The sequence below is a fragment of the Rhea americana genome, unplaced genomic scaffold, assembly GCF_003343005.1.
Source record: "Rhea americana isolate MKP2758 unplaced genomic scaffold, rheAme1 scaffold_178, whole genome shotgun sequence".
Classification (NCBI taxonomy): Eukaryota; Metazoa; Chordata; class Aves; order Rheiformes; family Rheidae; genus Rhea; species Rhea americana.
The window spans coordinates 787,575-810,960 of record NW_028185905.1 but is presented as its reverse complement, the minus strand read 5'-3'; the positions used below and the strand labels follow the sequence as shown (position 1 = coordinate 810,960).

The 23,386-nt window shown below is 43.7% G+C and overlaps 1 protein-coding gene across 2 annotated transcripts in view; it reads right to left on the bottom strand.

The window, feature by feature from the left end:
* ADAMTS7 (ADAM metallopeptidase with thrombospondin type 1 motif 7) overlaps positions 1-23,384 on the bottom strand; it is a 77,594-nt gene extending 54,210 nt beyond the window's left edge. For both annotated transcript variants that reach the window (XM_085301520.1, XM_085301522.1), the window contains exons 1-8: positions 23,300-23,384; positions 21,567-21,919; positions 16,320-16,518; positions 12,380-12,576; positions 10,594-10,677; positions 9,583-9,707; positions 8,167-8,316; positions 5,980-6,123 (exon numbers count right to left, since the gene is read on the bottom strand). In XM_085301520.1, coding sequence (XP_085157646.1) covers positions 5,980-6,123; positions 8,167-8,316; positions 9,583-9,707; positions 10,594-10,677; positions 12,380-12,576; positions 16,320-16,518; positions 21,567-21,919; positions 23,300-23,384 — 1,337 coding nt within the window. The remainder of the gene's footprint in view (positions 1-5,979; positions 6,124-8,166; positions 8,317-9,582; positions 9,708-10,593; positions 10,678-12,379; positions 12,577-16,319; positions 16,519-21,566; positions 21,920-23,299) is intronic.
* Between the last annotated feature and the right edge of the window lie 2 nt (positions 23,385-23,386).

Below are 23,386 nucleotides of genomic sequence, written 5' to 3'. Positions count from 1 at the left end.
GTTACTGTCTCATTACCATAAGTTTTTACTTTTTCATTCTGGTATGACCCTGGCTCTTTAATAATCTTGAGACCTGCTCCAACACGAGGATGTGTATATAACGTTATCTGCTTTTCTAGGTGGGAGCTCAGGTGCTCCACACTCTGCACTTTCCCTGTCCTTGGGGCAGTGCAAGTTATGGGGAAGCTAAAGGTACATGAAAGCAGCAAAGGCTTCTCTGTGCRGCTCCTGGGAAGACGCCTGGCAGTGAAGACTCTTTCTCTTGCATATTTCACATCCCCCAGCCCACAAGACCAATGTCTTAATTGCACTGAACATTGCTTGCTGATTCAAGAAGACTAGAAAAATAAACCATGCTTGGGCCAGGTGATAGCTTGACTGAAAATCCAGACAGCTCTTTCAAAATCTTTGCTCAAATCAAACAGTCTTTACTACTGCTCTCAGCAATTTGTTACTCCCACTTTCTGGCTGACAAAGGAAGCTGTGCAATGCTCTCACGGGAGCGCTGTGAAAGTGCTCGTCCCACAGGAGTATCCGTTCTCACAGGCTTTCCAGCCACACTGTAGACTCAACAGACCTGGGTACAGCTCCTTGGAGGTCTGTGTAAGAGCCATTTACACAAAATCTTCAAATAAATGGCTATATTTTAAGAAGCTCAGCTGTGAGCCCCTGAGGGAGGGTGTTTTTCCAGTGCTCAATGGTTACAGCAGCACTGCATCCTGGAAAGCTCTGTGTTGTGTGTGCACGGCAGCACCRATCTCCCCTGAGGATAAATTCTGCGCCCATTTCTACCTATAAATGACTTTAAGCCTAGACCCACACTGCTCATTTTGGCTAATGGACAGACATCAGATAAGGCAAAGGCTATCAGAAAGAGCAGGAGCTATCAGTTGGACTGATAGCAAAGACTTGCAGAACAGAGCACTTTGCATTCACCAGAAACACTAGCAGCTTCCTCCTAAAGAGTACTTTCATTTATTAACCATCTTAGACATTAGCAGTTCAACTCATACTGGAGGGTACAAAATGAAAGGAGAGGGTTAAACATGTCAACCTTGACCCTCTGCATGCCCAGGGGCCCCAAGCTCTCTAAGAGGCAACACACAAGGTACTACCAACACCTCCCCTAAAGGAGATGTGTGGAACAATACACTCAATTTTGTTATGTTGTGGTTTGGCAGCCAGGCAGTTCTGCCTGCACTACTACTACGGAGAACATACAACCCTCTGCAGCCTACAGCGTGGTTCCAGATGTCTAAAGCTCATGGTTGAAGCAGACATGCAACYGAAGTGGAGATCCTAACTGGAAATGTGTAGTCCCATTACCACAGAAGCACAGAACGTCCCATGGGAGCCCTTATAAAACTGCAACTACACACGAGTCCAGCAGCCAGCTCACCATGTTCACTACCCCTTGCCTTCCCCTTCTGGCAGGACCAGCTTCCTTCCCGTGGCTCCTTTGCAACTCACCAAGCTTCAGTCCCAGAGTGAGGGCTGAGAACCCCATTACCCCAAAGTGTCCAGCTCCTCTGAAAGGAAAGTCAGAAATGTCACTTTGCATGGGAATAAGCCCTTGATTTTTAGCTTTACAATCAGGTCATCAGCTAAGTCCTCAATCTGGAGTCAGGACCTCAGTTTCATCATTTAAGGTGAAGGGTTTCATTTGAGCAAACATTTCGTTGCTGAAAAACAGATGTCCCTGAGTTCATACATCAAGCTGATCCCAAAAATGTCCCTGTGGATACTACAACACCAGTGTCAATGTCCTGCTAGTAAAAATAAAACAGACCATCAGCAACAAGCCTCATTTACTCTCATATCTGCAACTACAAACAGTGCCCAAACTGTGCTAGGTTGTACATCTTTAGAAAAGATGTGCTAAAATTAAGCCAAAAGTATTGTCAAGAAGGCCTAAGGCATCCTGCCAGGTTGATTGAGAGCAGCGAGTCCCTGGATGTTCCTGGCCTGCTTTCACTGTTGTAAATGCTATGATACTTCACAAACATACAAGAAATTGTCACTAGTTTAACTTACGGTGTTGATTTAAACAAACTTGTTTCCAGTAACACAAAGTTTCCACTGTGGGTTTCTGAGCAGATTAGATTACTCTCATTTGTTGTCATTGGGACAACAAATTAACTTGAAATAAGATTCCTTTTTAACCAAAGCTGGCACCACACCTGGATTTCAACAGCTTAGTTCAGAAGTGGGTGACAGCCGGGCTGGCACAAGTGCCTGGAGTAATGGAGAGCTCCCACCCCTGGAGTGCCAGCAACGCCAAGGCATGACACCGGCATGCATGCCCAGCGATGCACCTCTCTCCTCCTTTCACATCCTGCCCCAGGGAGGTCCCTGCTACACAACTCAAACAGCTCAGTCAGCCTGTAGTTAACACAGCTATTTAAAATACCTTCTGTGTATTTTCAACAAGCAGCTTCCTCGCTGGAGAAAACAGTGAACACATTGCTTTCACTAGTCCAGTGTCTCGCAATACACTGCTTCCTTCCAGCCTCTAGCAAGTCTACCAATAGCTCAACCATTGTCTCTCTGATCCTACTGAGGAAGGATTTTTGTGGGTGATGTAAGGCTGAACTGGCATTAATTAGGTATAGATTAGGCAACCGGATGCATTATTATCGTCCAGCCTCAAGCTGTAAGCCATTTCAGGCATACAGCAAAGTCACTACATTATACCTCTACAAATACATTTTTTTTTAATCTACTGGTGGAAAACGTTTAAAAAGAATATTTTCTATAAACTTGGAAACAATGGTATCTTTGTTGGGGACAGTAAAGGCTTAGGTAYTGGGCTCCTGCATTGGCTTCATCTATGATGCTGGTGCTCCTTTGGACTAGTTCACCAACCATCTATTTAGCCTAAAAGCGTGGGGCTTTTCAAGACATATTCAAGACGTATGTGGGGCCTCCACATACCACTTCAAAAACTCCAGTCAACCGTTCCTGCTCTTTGATCTGTTCAAGGCACTTTCTATCGTTCCTCAGTTTATGGGGGAAGTCTGCAGTCCCAGTAAGAGAGGATAATTTAGATTTGCTACTGACTTTGCCAGCAGTATGTTCAAAATCTATTCCTTCATTAAACATTTTACAATAGTCCTACCGGTATCTTTCATTGGCCTCCACATTTTGCACAAAAAGGCTGACTGAGCCAGCAAAAATTGGCATGATTTTTGTTCTGTCTTTGAAGGGATATACAGTAAACTGCACTCTCTGCAGTAAGATTTCATAGGGGTCTGTCCTGCATCTGCCTAATTCAGTCTGCTCATTAAGGAGTGGGATGATGGACTACATGGTATGATGATTAAATCCCCATATGAGAGTACACTGGGAGGATCTGCAAGTACATTTGAGAGTAGGATTAAAATTCCAAAAGCTCTTGGAGAACCGGAGTAATGATCCAAAAAGCCAGGGCTGAATTCAATAAAAACAAATGCAGGATTCAAATTTGGGAAAAATTAGCTGCACAAACAAAGGATCTAGAATAACTGGTAGAAGAGCAGTGCAGGAGGAAGGGCTCTGGAGTTACTCTAGCTGAGCAGGGGGCAGCAGTATAGCGCTGCTAATGCAAGTAAATATCACCCACATCCAGGTTAAGGAAACTAGAAGAGCCCATAGAAGGACAGTGGAAGAAGGCCTTCATCACTGCAAAGAAAGACTAAAAAAGTGGCTGTTTGAACTAGAGTAAGAAAAGACCGAGGGGAGACGTGACCGTCTGCAGCTACGGGAAGTCTGCTGCTGAGATGAAAGAATGATTCTCCTCCCTGTAGCATATCCACGGGCCCAGGCAGAGCATGCATTAGATAGTGATCCCATTTAAAAATGTTTTTCTATTAGCTGAGCTAGGAAAGAACTCACTTCATGTTGAGGAGTGCAAGCAAAGAGACCTTAGAGCATCTTTTGATTTCTCCAAGGATTAGAGGGAAAAGATCACCAAATGTCAAAAAGAGGTTTGTGTAGAAAGTGCCAGCATGACACAGAGCAGATCATCTGTCCATCTCCAGAGCTGGGAGATGCAGAGCTGTCACTCAACCATGSGGATGTCACCATTACCTGTAACTTACTGCAAGATCTGGCCTGCTCCAGGATCCCTCATTAGCTTGAGCAGAGGGAGCTTACAATGCTATTCCTTTTGGGGGATGGAGGATGTGGGGGATGTGACCTGTCCAGCTGTCCTGGGTGTCAGAGAGGACCCTGACCCACTGTCTCACAAAGGGGTCACAGTGCTCAGTCCCGGCCAGACTCCAGCAAGGAGCCTCCTGCACTGGCCATGCAGCGCTGGGGGGATGACAAGGCCGTGCCACTGTCAAAAACATGAATTGTTTTCAGATGCTAAAACATTCAGTGGATTCTCCCTCTTTTCTAAAGTAATAATCATCATCTGAAAGTGCACTTTTTTAACATGAGGTCTGTTCCAAGCACATCTAGCAACCCCAGGTCAGCCGAGCCTCATTTTTTGGCATACTTCTTCCCATCTTCCTGCCAACATCGTATTATAATATACTCATGTCTGTGCTCACAACAGGCCTCTCCTTTGCCTCAGGGATGTCACAGACATTGAAAGAGGCCTGCTGAACTGTTCTCTGCATTTGAAGGAAGAGCTGCCCCCTTTGGGAGGAGAGTAAAGACAGACAAAAACACAACTGGAAAAGCATCCAGATGGTCTGCTTCTTCCCTGTTGAATAGCAGCTCAAGGTTATTACAAGCAGGAAATTCTTAAGCTAAAAGTGAAGGTTAAAAATAGAGGGCCAAGTATTCTGTGGATTCAAGAAAGCACCACTCCACTGAAGACCATAAATCAACACTAATTCATCCTACCTGGGTGCCAAGCCTGTATGTTTCTGGCTGGGATTGATTTGACTGGGATTTAGAAATGGGGAATCAGTACTCAGCCAAAGTTCCTATCATGTAACTCCCAGAGTCCTTACTAACATATCAGCACAGAGCTAGAGCTTTCCCTGGTGCTGTTTCTTGCAGATGCTCTCAYTGTTTTCTAATCATCCTGTAGCAAGGAAAAAAAATATCCCTCCAGTGGAAGATACTGGCTAACAAATGTAAATCTCTGGACCATGTTCTTAAGAACTTAGTAACAACAGGCTGAAAAATCAACCACAGAGTGCTAAAAATAAACAAACGTATGAAAGAATTTGGCTCAGTTTAATTTTGTCATGTGATGCCTCCTGCCTATAGGCAAACACTGTTAGTTTGCCCTGAGCAGTGTCCCTCTGCCAAGATGAGTGCAAAGCGAGATCAGGCTGTCCAGTGCTCTGCAATGAGATGCACCAAATCTCAGCAGAAAGAAAAACTATCTTCGGACAACAAACGAACGTCAAAGCCACTCCCTTTCCCCCTCGCAACCAAACACACACACATAATTATTAGGTGCTGTGAATGTCCTATGAAGACAAACAAGATCATCACACTTGCAGCAGTATCTGAAGCCTGGTCCTGATACACATACACGTTGTGCACGCTCATAGCAGATCATAGCAGCCAGTGTCCAAGCTGACAGCTTGGATGGGTCGACATGCTTCCAGCTGGACTGCCCTCAGTCATGCTGGTACAAATGAAATGTGGCTCCAGTCCTGGCACTGATTGACATATGAGCACGGAGGAGCAGACCTGGCTCCAGTGTTTCGCTGCTGAGCAAATACACTTTGGGAACTCAGACTGCTAAGTCAACAGAGAAAAATGCTCTGGCTTTATTTGCCCAAACCAAAAGCAACAACCTAGTGTGCTGCCACATAAATGTCTGCATTACTTTTGTGTACAAATACTCATTCTTCATAGCAAGGACCTAGGCAACTGAGCCTGTTAAAAACACCCCCAAATCCCCTGAGGTTGACTTCTAAGAGCAGTAAGATGAGYCATTCTTCTGACTACAGACCCCAAAGCCTGCCTCAACCCTCACATATGGAGGCTGAGCATCCACACAAAAGGAAGATGAGAAAGTGAGGGACTTACTCAAGGAATCGTGTGATGTACTCCCTGCTGCAGCGGGACCAGGTGAGTGGGGACGTATCGTACAGGAGCTGTGGAGACATGATGAAAGGTCTTTTCCCAACTGGCTCACAGTCATTGCTGCTTCCATCATGCTGAATCCCAAAACTGTGTAAGAGCACAGTCCCACAAAGGAGAGGTGAGACACATGCCTGCCACAACCACACAAGTTCTCTGCTTTCAAGCAGAATGACATACATCACTCCCGACACTGCAAACATTCAGAGCTTCTTGGGAAACTTGTGCATTATCAAACAGTATGGCATTTGGCAGCTTGGGAAATTTTAATGAAAACTAGAAACAGTGCCATGAACTTTGTCAACTTGGGGCTATGCTTCAGTAGATAGGAGCTGGGCACCCAAGGGCTAATCTCAGCTCTACAACCTTCGGTGAATCCTCCTTTCTGCATCTCCTTTCTGCCCTCTTGACTGAAATAAGAGATTGCCTCTCACTGCACAGAGRGTGCAGTGTTTCCATGCTTTTGCAGTAGGAAATGCTGCTGAGCAATGAACACAGGGAGAGGATGGCAGTTAGGAGAAGCAGGAGCTTTCCTCTTGCATGCTTCAGGGCTGCAAAGCGTAGCTGTACTGCACTAGCAAATAAGCAGAGCCACCGGAACTGCCTGTCCACGTGCTCTTCGCACTGACTCACATAAAATTGTTTTCCCTTGTAATCAGTGTGCCAAAAGCATGCAACTTGATTAACTACTATGTCTAATGATGGCAAACAGGAGGTAACTTGGTAAGCTGTGGTAACTCAGCTGCATTCAGGGATGTGTGTTCCCTATTTCCCATGATACAATGAACAAGGAGAACAGCTCCCATCATCCACATCCCCGAGAAGCTTGTTTCTCCTTTTCCTTACACTGGAGTAAAACAGGGGTATTTCCACTTGAACAGGCCCAAATATAGCCTAAAGAATTCAATGCAAGGCTCTTTGGCCTGTGCTTTATTCTTTATAAACAAATATTTGCCTTGCATCTTCTCTGCATTCACCAGAGCACAAGTAAACTCTGTGCTAGTCACAGCATGAAACATGGAGAGTCATCATTAGCTCCTTTTCATTTACATGTATCAYGACGTGTTTCTAGAAACATGCAGGTTCCAAGCCTAGTGTTTCCCTTATTATTACTGCAATTTGCATCCACTACATTGCATGTGCTCAGAAAGAAATACATTTAGTATTCCTTTACCATCAATAAGCAAGTCTATATGGAAAAGCTCAAGGGGCAGCTGATTTGAAGGACAATCAATCATGGAGCAGACACTCATCACAAAGTAGGCCGTTAAGTGATGTTACTTAAATTAATAGATGAGATTTAGCACAACTGTCCAGGCTGCTTACCATTAGACACGTGATTCACCCCTAAATATCTCAAAAGCAATAACTAAAAATGTAACTGAAATAATGAGCAACAAGATCTTATCTGAGAAGATGAGCACCCCCAAGGTTCATACCATACTCAGAGGAAACACAGAGGGTGAACTTGAAGTGACAAAGCCAATGGACTGTGCTTAATGCAGAGAATACATAAAGCAAACATTTAACTGAATAGATTAATGAATCCAAAATTTAATATAATTTAATGAATAAGTCATTATATCATATTTTTTCCAAGTTACATATTTTTTGCAGGACTTTTATTTCAGCTTTCCTATTGAAAACTTGGCCAATTAAAAAGTAATGAGAATACTGAACAAGACTGATCTAATTAAACTTATAGAGTGTATAATTTTATCATACAAAGATATCGATTATGAACTATGATACGACCTTTTCAAAGTTTAATAGTATTGAACACAGAGTAGAAAAATCCCATCACTGATTCTATACACAGACTAAGTTTTAATCTTCTTACTGAACCAACCTTCTTTTCCAAAATCTTTAACTTCAGCAACACAGGAAACAGTATACAAATGTAATTAGTCTAGGTTTCCTTGGAGTACGTGATTTTCAGTAAGCCCATAACAATCAAACACTTAACACTCTGAAATGAAATTCTCAGGGTAAATTCCTCTGGACTCAGAAAGTTTTGCGTAAGTGAGGAACTGCTCGGTAATATTCTTCCAATTTCTACTTGTACCTTTTCAACCCCTGACTAGACAGTGCAAAGGACAGAAGTCAGAGAAGAGATTAGGAAATTGGTAGTACCTGTGTCCGAGCTCATGGGCCACAGTGAATGCCAGGGGAAGTCCCGTGTCCTCGTTTATATTACAGCTTCGGTGGGGCTGGCACATTCCTGCCACATGAGACAGACCCAGAGTCTCACAGGGTCTGTTCATTGCTGCACAGATGTCTTTCCTTTGACATTTGGAAACAACAGAAAAACATACACACACACACACACACACGGCAAGAGATTGTTTAAAAACAGCAAGTTTCAAAGCAAAATGAAAACGATCACAGGCAGGGCTAGGGAGATATGAGYGGAGTCAGCTCTTAATAGGAAGGGAGAGCCCAAACTCCCAGGCCATGTAAGGTTTGCACGAAGCCAGGCAAGCAGAGATCACTAGCAGCAGATTGGCTATCTGTGGAGTAAACCCTTCTTCTGTGGCCCTGATGCACCTGTTCCAGTGCCCAGTCACTTGCCCGTGGAACAGAGAGTGCTCCAGGGTGCTGCAGGATATGTCTGAGCCAGCAGATGAAGATGCATTGACACTGGCCAAACAGAAGCAAGAATGGAGATGTCCAAATGGTTTTCCACAGCAGCAAGATTTATGACCTTTCCTTTCCCCTTTACTCTCTCAGTATCCCCAGCATATTAAAAAGCCTGATGAATAGGAAACGCAAGCCAGCCTGGCTACATTTATTCCATTGCATAAATAAAGCTGATGCTGATAATAGTTAAAGCAGTTACTACATTTCTTGGGGAATTACATCCTAGGGGTGTTGTGGCCTAAGGCAGAGAAGCTCCAGCCACCCAGGAAGAACAACTTCACTGAAGTACAAGGCTTTAAATATCTTATTTCTGCTACAAAGCAGATCTCCTAAAGAAGATAAAATTGTTTTGGTCTGTGAAACAGTGCACAAACTAACATGATATTGCCAATAACCAAGCTGCTGCAGCCCAAAGCCATCAAACTGTGCATTTTGACTGCAAGGTATATAAACTTGGCCAGAGAAATGAACTTCACTAARCTTCAAGGGAGGTTAGAGGCCTTCTCTGAGACTGCTTTGCAGATCCTTACATTAGTCTACAAGGAAAATAGGAGACTTCATCCTTACGTAAATCTCCTGTGAGGATCAAGCCATGCTGGGACTTGGCAATAAGGCCATGGTGAAAATCTGGTTTGGAAATTCCAAATGGAAGTTATCTCCAGATTTAAATCTGAAGTTTGAGACCAGTTCCAGCCATTAAGGCCAGGCAGTCTTCAATTTCATGTTTTATGTCTTAGTATACGTGCTAGTATCTGAGACAGGGCTCAGATAATGGGAGTGAGATTTAGACAGATCCCACTAAGATGTGCTTCTGGCTGCCTGTGTATCCACATTCCTCTAGCTATCAAAACAATTTCTAATGGGTAAAGTAGCAGCTGAAAACATAGAATTAGCTCATGGGCACGATACCTGGTAAGTAGGACTGCGACATCATGATGCAGTGGATGGGAATCTCCTTTAATGTTGATATTTTTCTGCCATTTGCAAAAACTTTTCAAGGTGTTGTCTGCATGGTGGGAAATCTTCAGATCCTCCTGCCAACGTGATTAAAAGCCTGCTGTCATACTGCTGCAGGATTTGTTTGTTTTTTAGGATGCAGTGGGGAGGGCTCTGATCTCAGACACATCAGAATGAAATTAGAATTGCCAACCAGATGGAATTACTCCATATTTATAAGTTGTAAGTTGGATGGGAATCCAGTTCTTTTCTACTTTCTTTTCATCTGTGATTCAATTGAAACATTTTATCATCTAATACAGGGGGTTAAGAAACACTGCGGGAAAGTATTCCATCTTGATTGATGTGCTTCAGAGAAGGATGCAGCTGGGGAGCTGTACTGAACAGCTGAGCAACTTCAGGCTCCCTGAGAATGATCACTGCAGCTGGGAAGCACAAACAACCAGCATTTCACAGCCCTCAGCCAACGCTACTAGCTGCGATATTCCTGCGGGACCTGCCCAGCTCTGAGCAGCAGAAGCAGRGCTGCTCAGCATCCGCTGGATACACCCTTGCCCTCAGCCTGACCACTGACATGGGAGCTACTCCTCTCCTAAGTATGAAGGCATGCTGCCAAAAGCAAAATAGCAGCACCAGTGGCACTGGCTAACACCCAGTAGCTTACAGGATGGGAAGGAAGATATTCTGAGATGAAATTATCACAAATTAATGAGTAACTAGTTATTCTAAGAATCAGATTCTACAGCTCCTCTGACCACAGAATCCCCCTATCTCTAATTGAGATGCAGCCTAGGCAGAACACAAGGAGTTGAGGCACAGAAATCTGCCTCCATCTTATGCCAGTTCATCCAGGACAGGCTAACAGCATAGAAGAACGCTTACAGGMTTTCAAGGCCAGCTGTCTATTTATCCCCAAGTCTGGCTATGAGGGTGGAAATGTGAGTCACACTGTTTACTCCTTACCTCCTCATCTTCTAGCAGGATGAGTCGCACTATAGCAATGTTGATGGGGTTCCCAATACTGGCATGGTGGAACAAACCTGCCACCTGCAAAATGCAAAAGCCAAATAAATAAAGCCAAAAAAAACGTCATTGCTCTGTGACACGACTCCTGATAAGTACATTTGCAAGGGAACATGAGCTCAAAGGGAAGCTACTGAAAGTTGTTGACAGGATCTCAAGGAATTCCCAAAATGAAAGGCAAGACCAGATGCAGATTTGGACTGAAATATTTGCAGTGCAATGATATCTCCATTTGAAATTTATATAATCTCTGCAGCACATTGAAATTCAACCAGAAATGCCAGAGGAACACTTCTGTTTTCACTCCATAATAGATGTGTTTGACATCTCAAAGGAAGCCTACTCTCTGTCAGTGTATTCACCAACTATGAGAAATCCAGGGATGCTACCTCGAAGTCCTCTGCCCAGTTCCATCCTCTTTTCTGGCCATCAGCCAAAGCCCTTTTCTGAATTATAAACAGGTACTCCCACAGCAGCGGAAGGGTAAACAAACCATACCAAATCATGCTAACTTATCTGGTGGTTTTACGGGGTTAGCAAATACCCCACGGATTTTCAATGAAGGCCACCATGTTCACCTCACATTTGATCCAAGCAGATCTAACTGTGATATTCAAGAGGCAAACAGTTAGTTTGTTAACACACTAGACCATGTGGTTTCCAATGAATGTCTGCAGAGCATCTAGAGTTTAAGCAGTAGTATGAGCTGTTGAGGAATTTGAGTCCAATTATTGTAATTAGCTTTTAAAGCCTGCCTATAACTTCTATCACCAAATGTTCCCATGTTTTGGGGCCAGAAATGCAGCTCAGCTATAATCTGACACTGTGCTTGACTCCTTCTCTTAACTATCTGCAGTGGCACATTCCCAGGAAAGCCATTCATTTATCTCCTGCTAACCAGACTAGCACTCCCTTCATCACAGGCTGKCTGGCACCAGCTCCCTGGCATTTGGCTGACTGCAGGGCAGTATCTCAAGATTAAAATGAGAAACACGATGGTAGTTCTCCTGAAGTGCTCCTTCTGCACGTGCCTCTGGCTGGCACTGCCAGTTATGAGCACAAGAGAGTCTGAGCCAATGCTCTCATGTCCCTGTGAGGCTTTTCACTTGTGAGGAGGTTTCCCTTATCAAGCAGAGGGCTGTGGGTGGCCTTATGTGCAGGCTTCAAAGTCCTWACAGCTTCAGCTGCATTTCTCTGTGCATGCTGCCTGTACATCCAGCTGGAAAGCACCTGTCWTGACGCCGTGCAGGCCACAGAGTGCACAGAGTCCCTGCTCTCCCTCACTGAGAGCAGTGCAGCAGGCACAGTGGAGGTCCTAGGTGAGGGCAGCACTCCCCTCCCCTGAAACTTCAGGTCTGGAAGGAATAGCATTGCCCTTGGGGTATCTCCCTAGGAGGCCACATTAAGCATCGCAGTTTGTGAGAAGGAGAAAAGAATGGCCCCCTAAACCCTGTGGGAAAGGTGGAATTGCTGCAGGCTAAGAGCTGCTCCCGTTCAGACAGCGTTTTGGGCCGCTGGCTTATCTGCCATGACACATTCTCCCAGAGCAGCCAGAGCATTGAGCAATGCAGAAAAGCAAAAGTGCAGGCATGAATAGCCTGTTTGGTGGGAAACTTACTGTGGTCACACCAGAGACAAGTCCTGGAAAGCCCAGTGGCCTTTACATCTCACAGTTATGACTCCAAGGCCACGGGTGGTTTGTGCGGTTGAGAAAGCCAGGACTCACCATATTCATTACAGTCAGCACGTACTTTTCTATATTCTCACTCCCATGGTATTCTACCATCTTGGTGTCTGCTACCACCAATGTTTCCACCCACTTCTCCTTGCTGATGGAGCGTTGCTTTATTCTTCTCTTTCTCCGCTGTTTCTGTTCCCATCTTTCCCTCCGCTTCTCAGACCTCTCCAGGCTTTTCTGAGATTCTGAAAGATTGAAGGGGAAGAAAAAGACCTTTTTTAGTAAAAGGTCCACAAAGTTGATAAAATATCATCAGAGTGCTTCTCCCTCCCCCTTTTTTGAATTAAAGGAAAAACAATTAAGTATTTAGAGTACGTTCTTTGAGGAACATGAAGACTCCATCAGACACAGGAATCTCCAATGCAGAGCACTTATGGTTTGTATTGATGTATTGATATATGAATTTACAGGCAACAATACAAGAATGCTTGAATATGCACCACTGGGAAACAGCACTAGTGTCTCAACGTTTACGATTATAATCACACATCTAGATTTTATCGGGCAAAAGCAGTTCCCTAGCACAATAAATTCCATGTCCCAAAGTTGGGACATTTTGAGCCAAATGCCAAAGACTATGAAGTGTCCTGAGCAGGACTGAAATATGCAGGACAATATAGAGATTTCCTAGGCCATATGGAGACTAAATTCCAATTCCACCTTGGATTCCCTTATTGCTTGTCACTGGGAGTTGTAGCCAAAGAGAAACAACAGGAACATTTATCAGGCTGAAAAGGCACAGAATGCTGGAGAAGAGCRTGGACATTCCTAAGACAAACAAGCAACTGGGAATTCTCATGCAGAGACTTTTCCTATGACGCTGTTTCAAGATCAAGGTCAGGGTCAGTTGCAAGCTGGGTAAAGGCTTTACAAACCACATCACACACAGTGGGAATTGCTTTTATGACCAATTTCTAAGAGTTCAGCATTACTTTGCTAACAATGGACTTTTACATTTTATGGACTATACTGTACTTTTAACTGTGAAAGAGTGTTTTATCCTCCAGCCTGAAAAATCCTAAGTATCTAGATAATTTGATGAATTGCTAATACCATTGTGGCAGTTTAATCAAAACAACTTCTTTGGAGCTTGTTCTCATTGTGTCCGTTGCTGCTAAGTTTTCATTCAGGATGTCAAGATACTTTGGAGGGTAGGGGGTGTAGAAGGTTCCCTGGATACCACAGAGAGTTTGTAGGCATTTTTGCTTTGAAATCCTTCTTAAACACTTACTCAGCTGTACATATAGGCTCACACTATGCAGCATAGGGTATTGACAGAAACTAAACACCAAGGTCAGTCTAATACCATCTGGCTGTGTGGTGTTTTGCAAAGAAAAGCAGCAATATGTCAATAYAAAATGAAAGAGCTGAAGTAATACAAACCCTACAGATTCTCTAGTTTCCTTTTCAGGTGTATACATCACATCTACTGGTCTGTATTCCAGTAGAGAGTCACATGCATTACAAACTGGTCATATTATACCCAGCAAATTAATATAATTAATAAACTTTAAAGTCTAGAAGGAACCATTATATCTATAATAATCTATAATTAATAAACTTTTAAGTCTAGAAGGAACCATTATGATTATTATCATAGATTAAAGAAGTTCCATTCATTTAGATTAACGGAAGAATGCCTAAAGATGACCTGATAATAGAAGAAAGTTTCTGAAAGCAGAGAGCTCTAAAAGATAAGCAAAACAAGAGGCACCAGCTGGAAGATGTAGCTTCACAAATCCTGACTAGAATTAAAGCACCTAGTGAGTTGCTAAGCACTGGAACACTTCAGTGGGGATGTGGTGAATTACTTGAAATCTTTACAGCAGGATTTGGAAGTTTTTCCAAACAATCTGCTCTAGTCAGATGAGAAGTAACCAGCATGCTCTCTCTGCCTTAAAACAGTAACAAAAAAACCCACCATCCTCCATCCAGTCTTTACAATTTCACTCCTTGAGCCCTGCATTGTGATCCTATCTATCCAGGAATAATTTTGGACTGTCGCCTATTGCACATAGATCTGCTGCTTCATCACCTTGCACTGAGAACTGCGAGCCATCCTCATCCACAGCTACCTGATTGTGCTCTGGAGGGATAACATCTGGCACTGCAGCATCAGGATCAGATATCTCCTGAGACAGCAACTGCTGAGAAGATGTCTGGATAATGCAACAGCTTTCCAAATGAGCTATGAAATCATGGTTACAATCTACTCCAGACTGTTAGGTAGAAAATGTACCTTTGCTCCCTCTCTTGCCTCTGAGAGTTCTGCCTAAGGGGTGCACCTTCACATTATGTCTGGGAAGCAAGTTTGCAAGAAGCAGACACACAAATTTCATCTAGCTAGGCTGAGGAAAAACAGCTATGAAATCACAGTGGCAACACAGATTTCAATGCAGCTGTACCAGCTCTCCTGGGACATAGATTCACACTCCACAAGTTAACTTGCCCTAAGCATTGATTTGTTCTTCTTTGCTGAAGACAGTGGCAACGTGTTTGTGACTAGCCTCAGGATTTCATAATGGACAAGGCTTTGAACTCTCTTCTCTGATCCTGGTGTAGTCTCCCTCTGAAGCACCAGAAACCCAGCCTGTGCTCCTTTCTTTGTGCAATGCAGCGCCCGAGATATGTTCTAATATATTCAAACTCCTACTGGAGATAGCTGCAATTCCTCCCAGGCCTATGTTCAGAAGACAACACTGTCCACCTAAGCCATCACTATTTGCATTTTCTAGGACAGTTATTTTCTGCAGGCTCACTCTCTTCACTGTGTCCAGGAAGAAAGCAAGGAGACCACTGTCCTGCAGACACTCAGAATAAATGTCTAGTGGGAAAGGGTGAGCCCCAAAAGAAAAATTGCTATTTTTCTACTCCAGCCACAAAGCAGAAGGGAGAAATGCCTTTGCAGAAATTAATTCCTAGATACTACTACATATAAGGTATTTATGGATACAAAAAATGTTTCATTTGCATTATATTCAGATGGGTCAATGTGAAAACTTGGACCCAGGGGAGTAAATGGGAATTTTGCTGTTCAGTTCATGGGAGTCAAGATATTACTCTGAAAGCCCCATTTCCTGGCAGGCCATAAACTGATGTTTGCAGGGAAATGAAAACAAATACTCCATCTCCCCATCAAAGAAGGCCTGCAGCAGGTCAGGAGGAAAACATGACAGCAAGAGACCTGAGGTTCAGCATACATTGAAGTTGAGTCAGGTATTTGAGAAAAGTAAGTAAATACAGAAAACTAAGCAGGAGAAAAAAAAGCCTGTGCTCTAAAATAATTTCCATGACTTGCAGGAGCCAGTCACAAATGCTGCAAAATCACTGCTTGGTGCTAAGTAAGCAAATTTTCCTAACTAGAAATTTGAAACAGTGGCCAGCATTCCCATAACAAAAATGCTTGTGGAAATGACTGTGTGCATACACTTCTGGAAACCTGACTGTCTCAGAGTGAGGAGCTCCAGGCCACCCAGGTATACACCCACCAGAGGGATCCACAGCGCTGCTAATCACTGTCATGCCAGCACTCCTTCCAAATAAAATATCATTGCTTAGCAAGACTACATAAAATTCATGGTTTCCCCACGCAAAGATTATGGTTCAGTTACTTCTTTTAGTGATTTGAGGGTTTTTCCTTCTAGTCAGCCCTGTGGCAAATGGGACCTTCAGCACAGCAAAGTTCAAACTAAGAGCAGCATCATTCACGGATAAAAGTTGTATACTGGAAGCTTAACATGAGAGATGAATGCTGGGGTTTAAGATTAACACGTCTGCTGAGGGAATTTAGGGGACTCAGCACCTCAAAGGATTGGTGCATTTTCATTTATCTTTTTACTGTATACTTCAAAGTTACAGAACTAAAATGATGAATCCTGGGACCAGGATGCTATGGCTCATTGAAAAAATGCAAGAAAAAAGAAAATACCTTGAACGCCACATGTTTTCCGCACAGCTGGCTCYTTTCTGTCTTGCACTCCCCTAGCTTCCACCGCCAGTCCCTGTGAGTTGTGCTCTGGAGTATGGCGTTTATATATTCTGTGGGGCTGAGCTGTGCCATCCTTGCGAAAATCCGCAGCTAGTGGTTCAATGAAATAATCTTCATTCACGAGCTGAAACACGCCTTTCTAGTAGAGAGAGAGAGAGAGAGAGAGAGAGTTGTAACTGCAAAGCCATCTGTACCAAACACATACTCACAATGATAAAATCAGGAATTAGATAGGTTTGCAAAACTTCCCAGAAAAAAACAAATCTTCTCTACAGAAACTATTTTTATCGATGTTTTGAGCTTTGAACTCTCAGACAAAAGAGAATAATCCATCATGGATGAAAGTTTAAGAAAGCAAAAAGCTAAAGAGACTCCAATCACAAACTGCAGATATGTAATGAACTGGAAGGATGGGACTGTAAGGAGGAGTTGAGACACAGAAATGAATTCTCCAGAGAAACAGAATCAGAACACATCACAAGTATGTGCATATGATCACAGACAGTTTTTTCTCCTCTGTGCTGAAGTCACCTCTCTTTCACCTTACTGGAGTTCTGGAGTGTCCAGGAAGCCAGTCCAAAGTACTGGCTTTGACTACAGYGCAGTTCCAGTCTTTTGAGTAGCTGTTGCACAAATGGAAGTATTTTCATAAGGATATCCTCCTAAGATAAAGCCAGTTGCTTCTGCCTTTTGTGCTATCTAAGCACCACCATTCTGAACCATTGAGTTACAGACTTCCTATGGTCAAACCTCAAAAATCCTTTAGGGAAGAGGAAGAGGAAGAAGAATCTGTRGGAGTACTTGATCATGGCAGGAACTCAAATCAAGGAAAATCAGTATTAGGATAAGGAGCATTGTCTCTAAATGCAACAGAGAGGCTGTGTTATTGGCATCTTTCCTTTAGCAGGAAATGAAATCCTAAAACTTTCTTTGGTTAATTACAAGCTCTCTGACCCCTGGCCCAGCTGCAATACTTCGTTACAGAGTCACCCAGGACTCCAGAGCCTCTGAACTGTATCTCAAGTACAAACAGCTATTTGAAAATGCTTGCATTTGCCTGATGGGAAGTTCTTTGAAAGGACAGCTTCATTCCAAGGACAGAGTTTCTGAACTGCAGTCTGCAGGTTTATTGCAAGCAGACAGTCATTCAGTTAGGAGAGGATGCTGCCATTAGCAATATTTCTTAAGTGTATTATATCCCATAACACAACTCCATCTGTTCTTTATAGAGTCAGTTACTTCAGAGCAGCCTCACTCTTSTCTGGAGCAGGCTGAGGCATCCTATGCTTACTCAACAACTCGTTCATGTTCAGCTTTGTCTATTATCTTCAAGAGACCACAGTGAGTCCCAGGGAGGTTCTGGGCTGTTTAGAGAATGCAGTAGCACTCAGTGGGATTTGCTGTCATCGAGAAGGTATATTTATCTCTGTATAAACACATTTGGTTAACCTTTTTGCATTTTTATGTCATAATCCATTTTAGTAAACTGTACTAACACCTGTAACTCCTGCTTTTTTTACTCTCTCTCACAACAGTTTCTAACAACAGCATTAAAAAAATCTTGGAAAGCACAAAATTTTACTGGAAAACTAGCGCAAGAGAGAACAGAATCCAGCTCTTAAGACTGAATTTTATTTTAAAATMATTGACAGAAAGAGTTCAAAGTCTTATAACTAAGAAAATTCAAGYCTGGTCATAAAAACAGAGCTGACATAAGACAGGCCAAGAGTGTTAAATAAGGTGTAAYTACTCCATGTTGCACTGTTGATAACTACTAGACCAGGTGCTGTGCAAAATGATAACAACAGAGAAACTTGGCTCTTAGAGATGCTAATGTAATGAATGTCAACACTTTATATTGTCGTAACTCAGAATTTTGGGTCAAAGTGTCTTTGCATTATGAGTTACRATTGCAAAGTGCTTTTAGTAAAGCAATATCGGGTTTGAAACACAAGATATTACCATCATGTATAAACAYAACATACTTATGAACCCTATAGGTCTATGCTTTCACAAAATAGTAATATGTTTCTTGTTTACACTCTTTAATACCTGGCATGATTCCAACTGGTATGTGRTTAATTCACTCTAACAAAGCAATAGTTCAGGGATACACATTACTTTCCATAACAATTATGCAAGTCAGATACTACATGTTGGTACAGTTTTCAGTAGTTTAGTATGTGTTTAGTATGTGTCTGATAAAAAGTCATCGTTTTAAGACTGAGTGGAGAAGCCTTAAAGCAATTTACAGGAATCCGAGGTTCACAGTTTATGGACTGTAGGGCAGTGCGATGCTGGGCTACCTTACACTCCTCTTATGATGCTCAGCTAATGCCTTTTGTGAACTAAGGATTTCTTCTGCTTCTTTACAATTAATACCAATCCCTAGCATTTACATTATATTTTTCCTCTTCAATATACTTTACAAACATTAACTACGTAGTTCTCCAAATACTATTACAAAATGGGCTGAGCTGGGAGACATATTATATGGATGAAAATCATTTAAAAAGTAATTTCCTGTCTTGTTCTACTACTTGTAGTAAATTTATAAAGCGATATTTAATTATGTTAATTAGTTCCTAGTATATATTTCAAAAATGACCTGTGTGGACATACTTCAGCCTACTCACTATTAGTAGTTTATTTTTGCCTGACTCACACTATAAGATTGGTTTTCCAAATCATATGGTAGTTTTTCAGCTCCCTGGCAGGATGAGGCCACACAAACATTTCCAAAAYCATCACATATTATGAGGGGGTGTCCACGTGCAGATGCACATTCACAGGAGCATTCATGACACTTTCTATTTCCGTGTACATTACAGAAATCACTATTTCTCTCAAAYAAACGTTCACAAAAACGTGACTCAAATGCATGTGGTTTCCTCTCAGATGCATTAGTCTATWTTTTAACTGAATGAATGAGCCTGGCTATTTTCTGCAGCATTTATCCCTCTGAAGACACGAGTTATTACAGTCTCAGCTTGGTAGATGGAGAAGCTGCCCAAAGCTGCAGAGGAAGTCAATGCAAAGGCCATGTCAGAGCTTGGACCGTGGATCCCAACTCTAGGCTAAGCTGCTTGTCTCTTGTCTCTAGCTCTCCTTGAGAAACTCTGGCAGGCTTCATCCAGGTCCAAAGCCCTTGCTGGCAGAAATCTAAGTTGCAGAACTAAGGGCAAAAGTGCAAATGAAAAGACCTGACCCAATTGCTCAATGAGCTATAAACTACAGGGAGCTGCTGAACACCCTCGGATACTGTTATATTTGGTTGTATCTCAGGATGTGCTCAGCATTTTGCRTGACTTTCTCCATGCCACATTGACAGAGTAAACTCTTCTTGACCTCTGCCTTGACCACTACATACATTCAATGTCCCCCCCATGCTTGTGCCATTTCTGCCAACTTCTTTTTGTTTTTGAAATCTTAGATCAGATCTAACACAGTYGAACAGCCATGGGTGTGTGACCTTGGCCCCTATCCTCTTAGTCCCTCCACCTCACCATCAGCCAYGGGTGGAGAAGGTCTGACCACTCTTCCTGTAGCTTCATTGCTTCTGGTCATAAAAAGGTAGCAGTAACATCCACCTGCTGCTCATCTGCGCACAACACTCTCTGTGCTTCAGTAGTGTAGTTTTGTGTTTCCAGACAAAGAGCAAYGATTTGTGTGGCCTATGCAGATCTCTGAATTAGCCTGGTAGAACATGATGTTTTTTAAAATCAATGTATAGACATATACTGTGTTTCTCTAAACACATGAAGCTCAAAATACAAACACAGTCCCACAGCTGAACTGAAGCCACCTGCAGCAGGCCAGCAGATGCAATGATCTGATGAATCTCACACATGTGCACACACAGCCCCTGCCACAGAGAGCCAGGGCTGGAAATTGCATCTCTCCAAATCCACAGATCCTGGGCATGAGAACTGCTAATGATTCTTCCCTCTGCAGCAGATCAGACCCCATACCCAGTGCATATCCTGAAGCAGCAGGGCTCAGTGTCTGGGGCGAGCCACTGCAAAGCAGAACTTTCCATACATTCCATTGCTTACTGCAGTCCAGCCAGGGCACTTATTATCCCATCGCATCTGCTTGGGAATGGGGAGGTCTGCATATGATGTGAGTTACCAAACTATATGAGGACATTTCTGCAAATGTCTAAGTGATTTTAATCTCTGGAGGGACTTGGTACCTGTGCTAGTGAGATGCAAGTAAATGTATATTTATGTTAAAAGCAAAATCTTGCATTGCAGAGTATCTGTAACAATAGTATTACTTGAGAAAGTAACTTTGGCTTTCAGCAAGATTTACACTTTTAAATGTCAAGATCACATTGAAATTATGACTTTGYTCCTAAATCACTTGGATATGCTATAACTGCTGACTTTTTGTTGGCTAATCTTAACAGATGCAAGTAGGTGAGAATCTATTCTAACAGGTAAAGRAAGCTCTAAGTCAATGTATGTATTTCCTGTGTCACCACTAGGAAAGATACATTTCCCTTTATACCCACATCTAGCTTGYCATCACCACAAATTTCTAGTTTTTTTTATTGCTGTTGATCATTTATATAACAACATGGCAGTTTAGGTGTTTACAAAACACTAAGAAGCTTCATGATACATGAACTGCTTTATCATAAATATCTTCAGCCTTYGAACACCTTTTCAAATTTGTCTCCCATAATCCTACGCTTATACATTAGAAGATGGAAGAGATAAGAAAAATCACAGAATCATAGAATGGCAAGGTTGGAAGGGACCTCTGGAGATCATCTAGTCCAACCCCCAGTGTAGCCTGAGGGATTGAATTGAATATATTGAATATAATATATATAATAAATATATAATATATAATTGAATATAATATATAATTGAATTGAAATATGGTGATTGAAACCACGACCTTGGCATTAGCAGYAGCATGCTCTAAACAACTGAGCTAAACCTAAAAATGCTTTCTTCAGGAATTTGGACAGAAACACAAACAAATATAGGCCCAAACAAAGTTCTGAAACCACTGTAATCCATGGGAAATTTCTGTTAACTTATTCAAGGTAGCATCAAACCTGTATGATGAAATYCTGACTCTGCTCCTGCCAATGAAGTTTTGCCATTGCTTTCCACAGAAAGATTTCACACAACTTCTACTATTTTGTTATTGCTTAAAAATCTCAGTACTTACCAGYCCATCACATGTGCTGAGTGCTGCCAGACCACCTTTCAGTGTCTGGCTCTGAACCTCCCCAATCATATGGCAAGAGTTGTAACTGTGAGATCGGATCTTGGCGTTAGTGATTCCCCCGTACCGTCTCTCGCTAACAAACCCAGGTGCAAGGAGATTGTTATTAAGGCTTAAGTTGAATTTCAGGGCTTGTCCTTTGTAATGCAGTTCATAAAAGGCGAGAATATTGTTYCTGGAGGAAAGAGACCTTTTATGAATTGCTCGGTGAGACAAATCATATGACAGGAATGATCCACTCTCGTCAATCTTGATCGGATGAACAATGTCATTGCTGGAATACTGCAGAACATGATCTGTGAAGAAAGGATTTYCATGGTTAGTTTTAGAGTTAATAATCTTTCTTTTCAAAGCCCTTCAGCTAGATGCTGATCTCCAAAGAAAGTCAGYGGAATAGCTAAATAAGTACCTATCATACCACTGTTGGAGCTGGTACTTTATGTCTACTRCCTCTACCAATTTCCAGAACCTAGAAACAGTAAGTGCAGAATTCATTTTGCACCACTAAAACAGCCCAATCTCAAGCGAGCTCGCCTGTTTTAGACACCTGCCTCAGGAYGAGATGAACTGCAGGGCAGAAGTACCTCTTTCCTTCTGCTAACTGGCATCTGCATTTGGACACGAGCTCTGGGGCAGAGGCTGTGTCACAGCAATTCRGAGCTGGAGTTGAAGGACAGCAGATGGGGAATTCAGACAAGCTGAATTAYGTCAGCACCAACAGTCATGCCAGCTACAACTGCACCAGGGCACCTCAGCTGCACTCCAACTCTTAGGGTGTTGTTTCAAGGCAGTTTGGGTCAGCCTAATCCAAGTGATCATGCTCTTCCCTTTCCCTCTCCAGCAACACATTCCCATTTCTTCCCACCAGCTAACGCTGCGCTCAGAGACTTTGTTGAGCCACCTCTGGTAGCTGATCCCACTCCAAAGTGGTGTGTTTCTTGCAGCAGTAGCTGTGAGGTTGCTTCCCAGCCAGATTAGATCCCTTGTGAATGGAAGGGGTGTCTCGTGTCCTAGGGCAGCTATGGGAACAGGCAGGAGGGCACAGCAGAGTGGAAGGGAGGGCAGGGACACTACGGGCATGGGGCGTGCGGGGAGCCTGGCTGGGCTCTCCTGCCCCTGGGGGTGCCCAAGGCAGGAGCAGGGACTGGAATTCTCCCTGAGAGGGGGAACAAGAAGAGGGAAGGGACAGAGGAGTGTAAGGAAGGGACTGTGCAGCTCTGCTGCCCAGAAGTTGGCAGGCTCTGCACTGACCAGCAGCTGCTCTGCCGTAGCCGGGGCTATCCCCRGCTCCCTCGCACATCTTCCGGCAGCTGGGAAAAAATAAACTCCAGTTGGGAAATGGGCTCCGGCAGCAAAGGCTCCTGTGCCGGCTGCAGCGGTGCTCCCCAGGGCAGCCGGGATGCAGAGGTGCGGGGACCCCGGGGCAGCTCCCGGCTTCGCCTTTGCACCTAGGGCAACACCACGCAGCTCCGCGCACCCCGCGGCAGCTCCGCGCACCCCGCGGCAGCTCCGCCCGCAGCTCCGCGCACCCCGCGGCAGCTCCGCGCACCCAGGCAGCTCCGCCGCGCACCCGGGACAGCTCCGCCCGCAGCTCCGCGCACCCCGGGCAGCGCCGACCGCAGCTCCGCGCACCCCGCGTCCATCCCCGCTCGCCCCTCCGCGTCCCGCCAACGCACCTGGCTGCGCGGGCCGGTGGCTCCGCTGCGCGGCCGCCAGCGCCAGCGCGGCGGCGAAGAGCAGGACGCTGCCCGCTGCAGGCATCG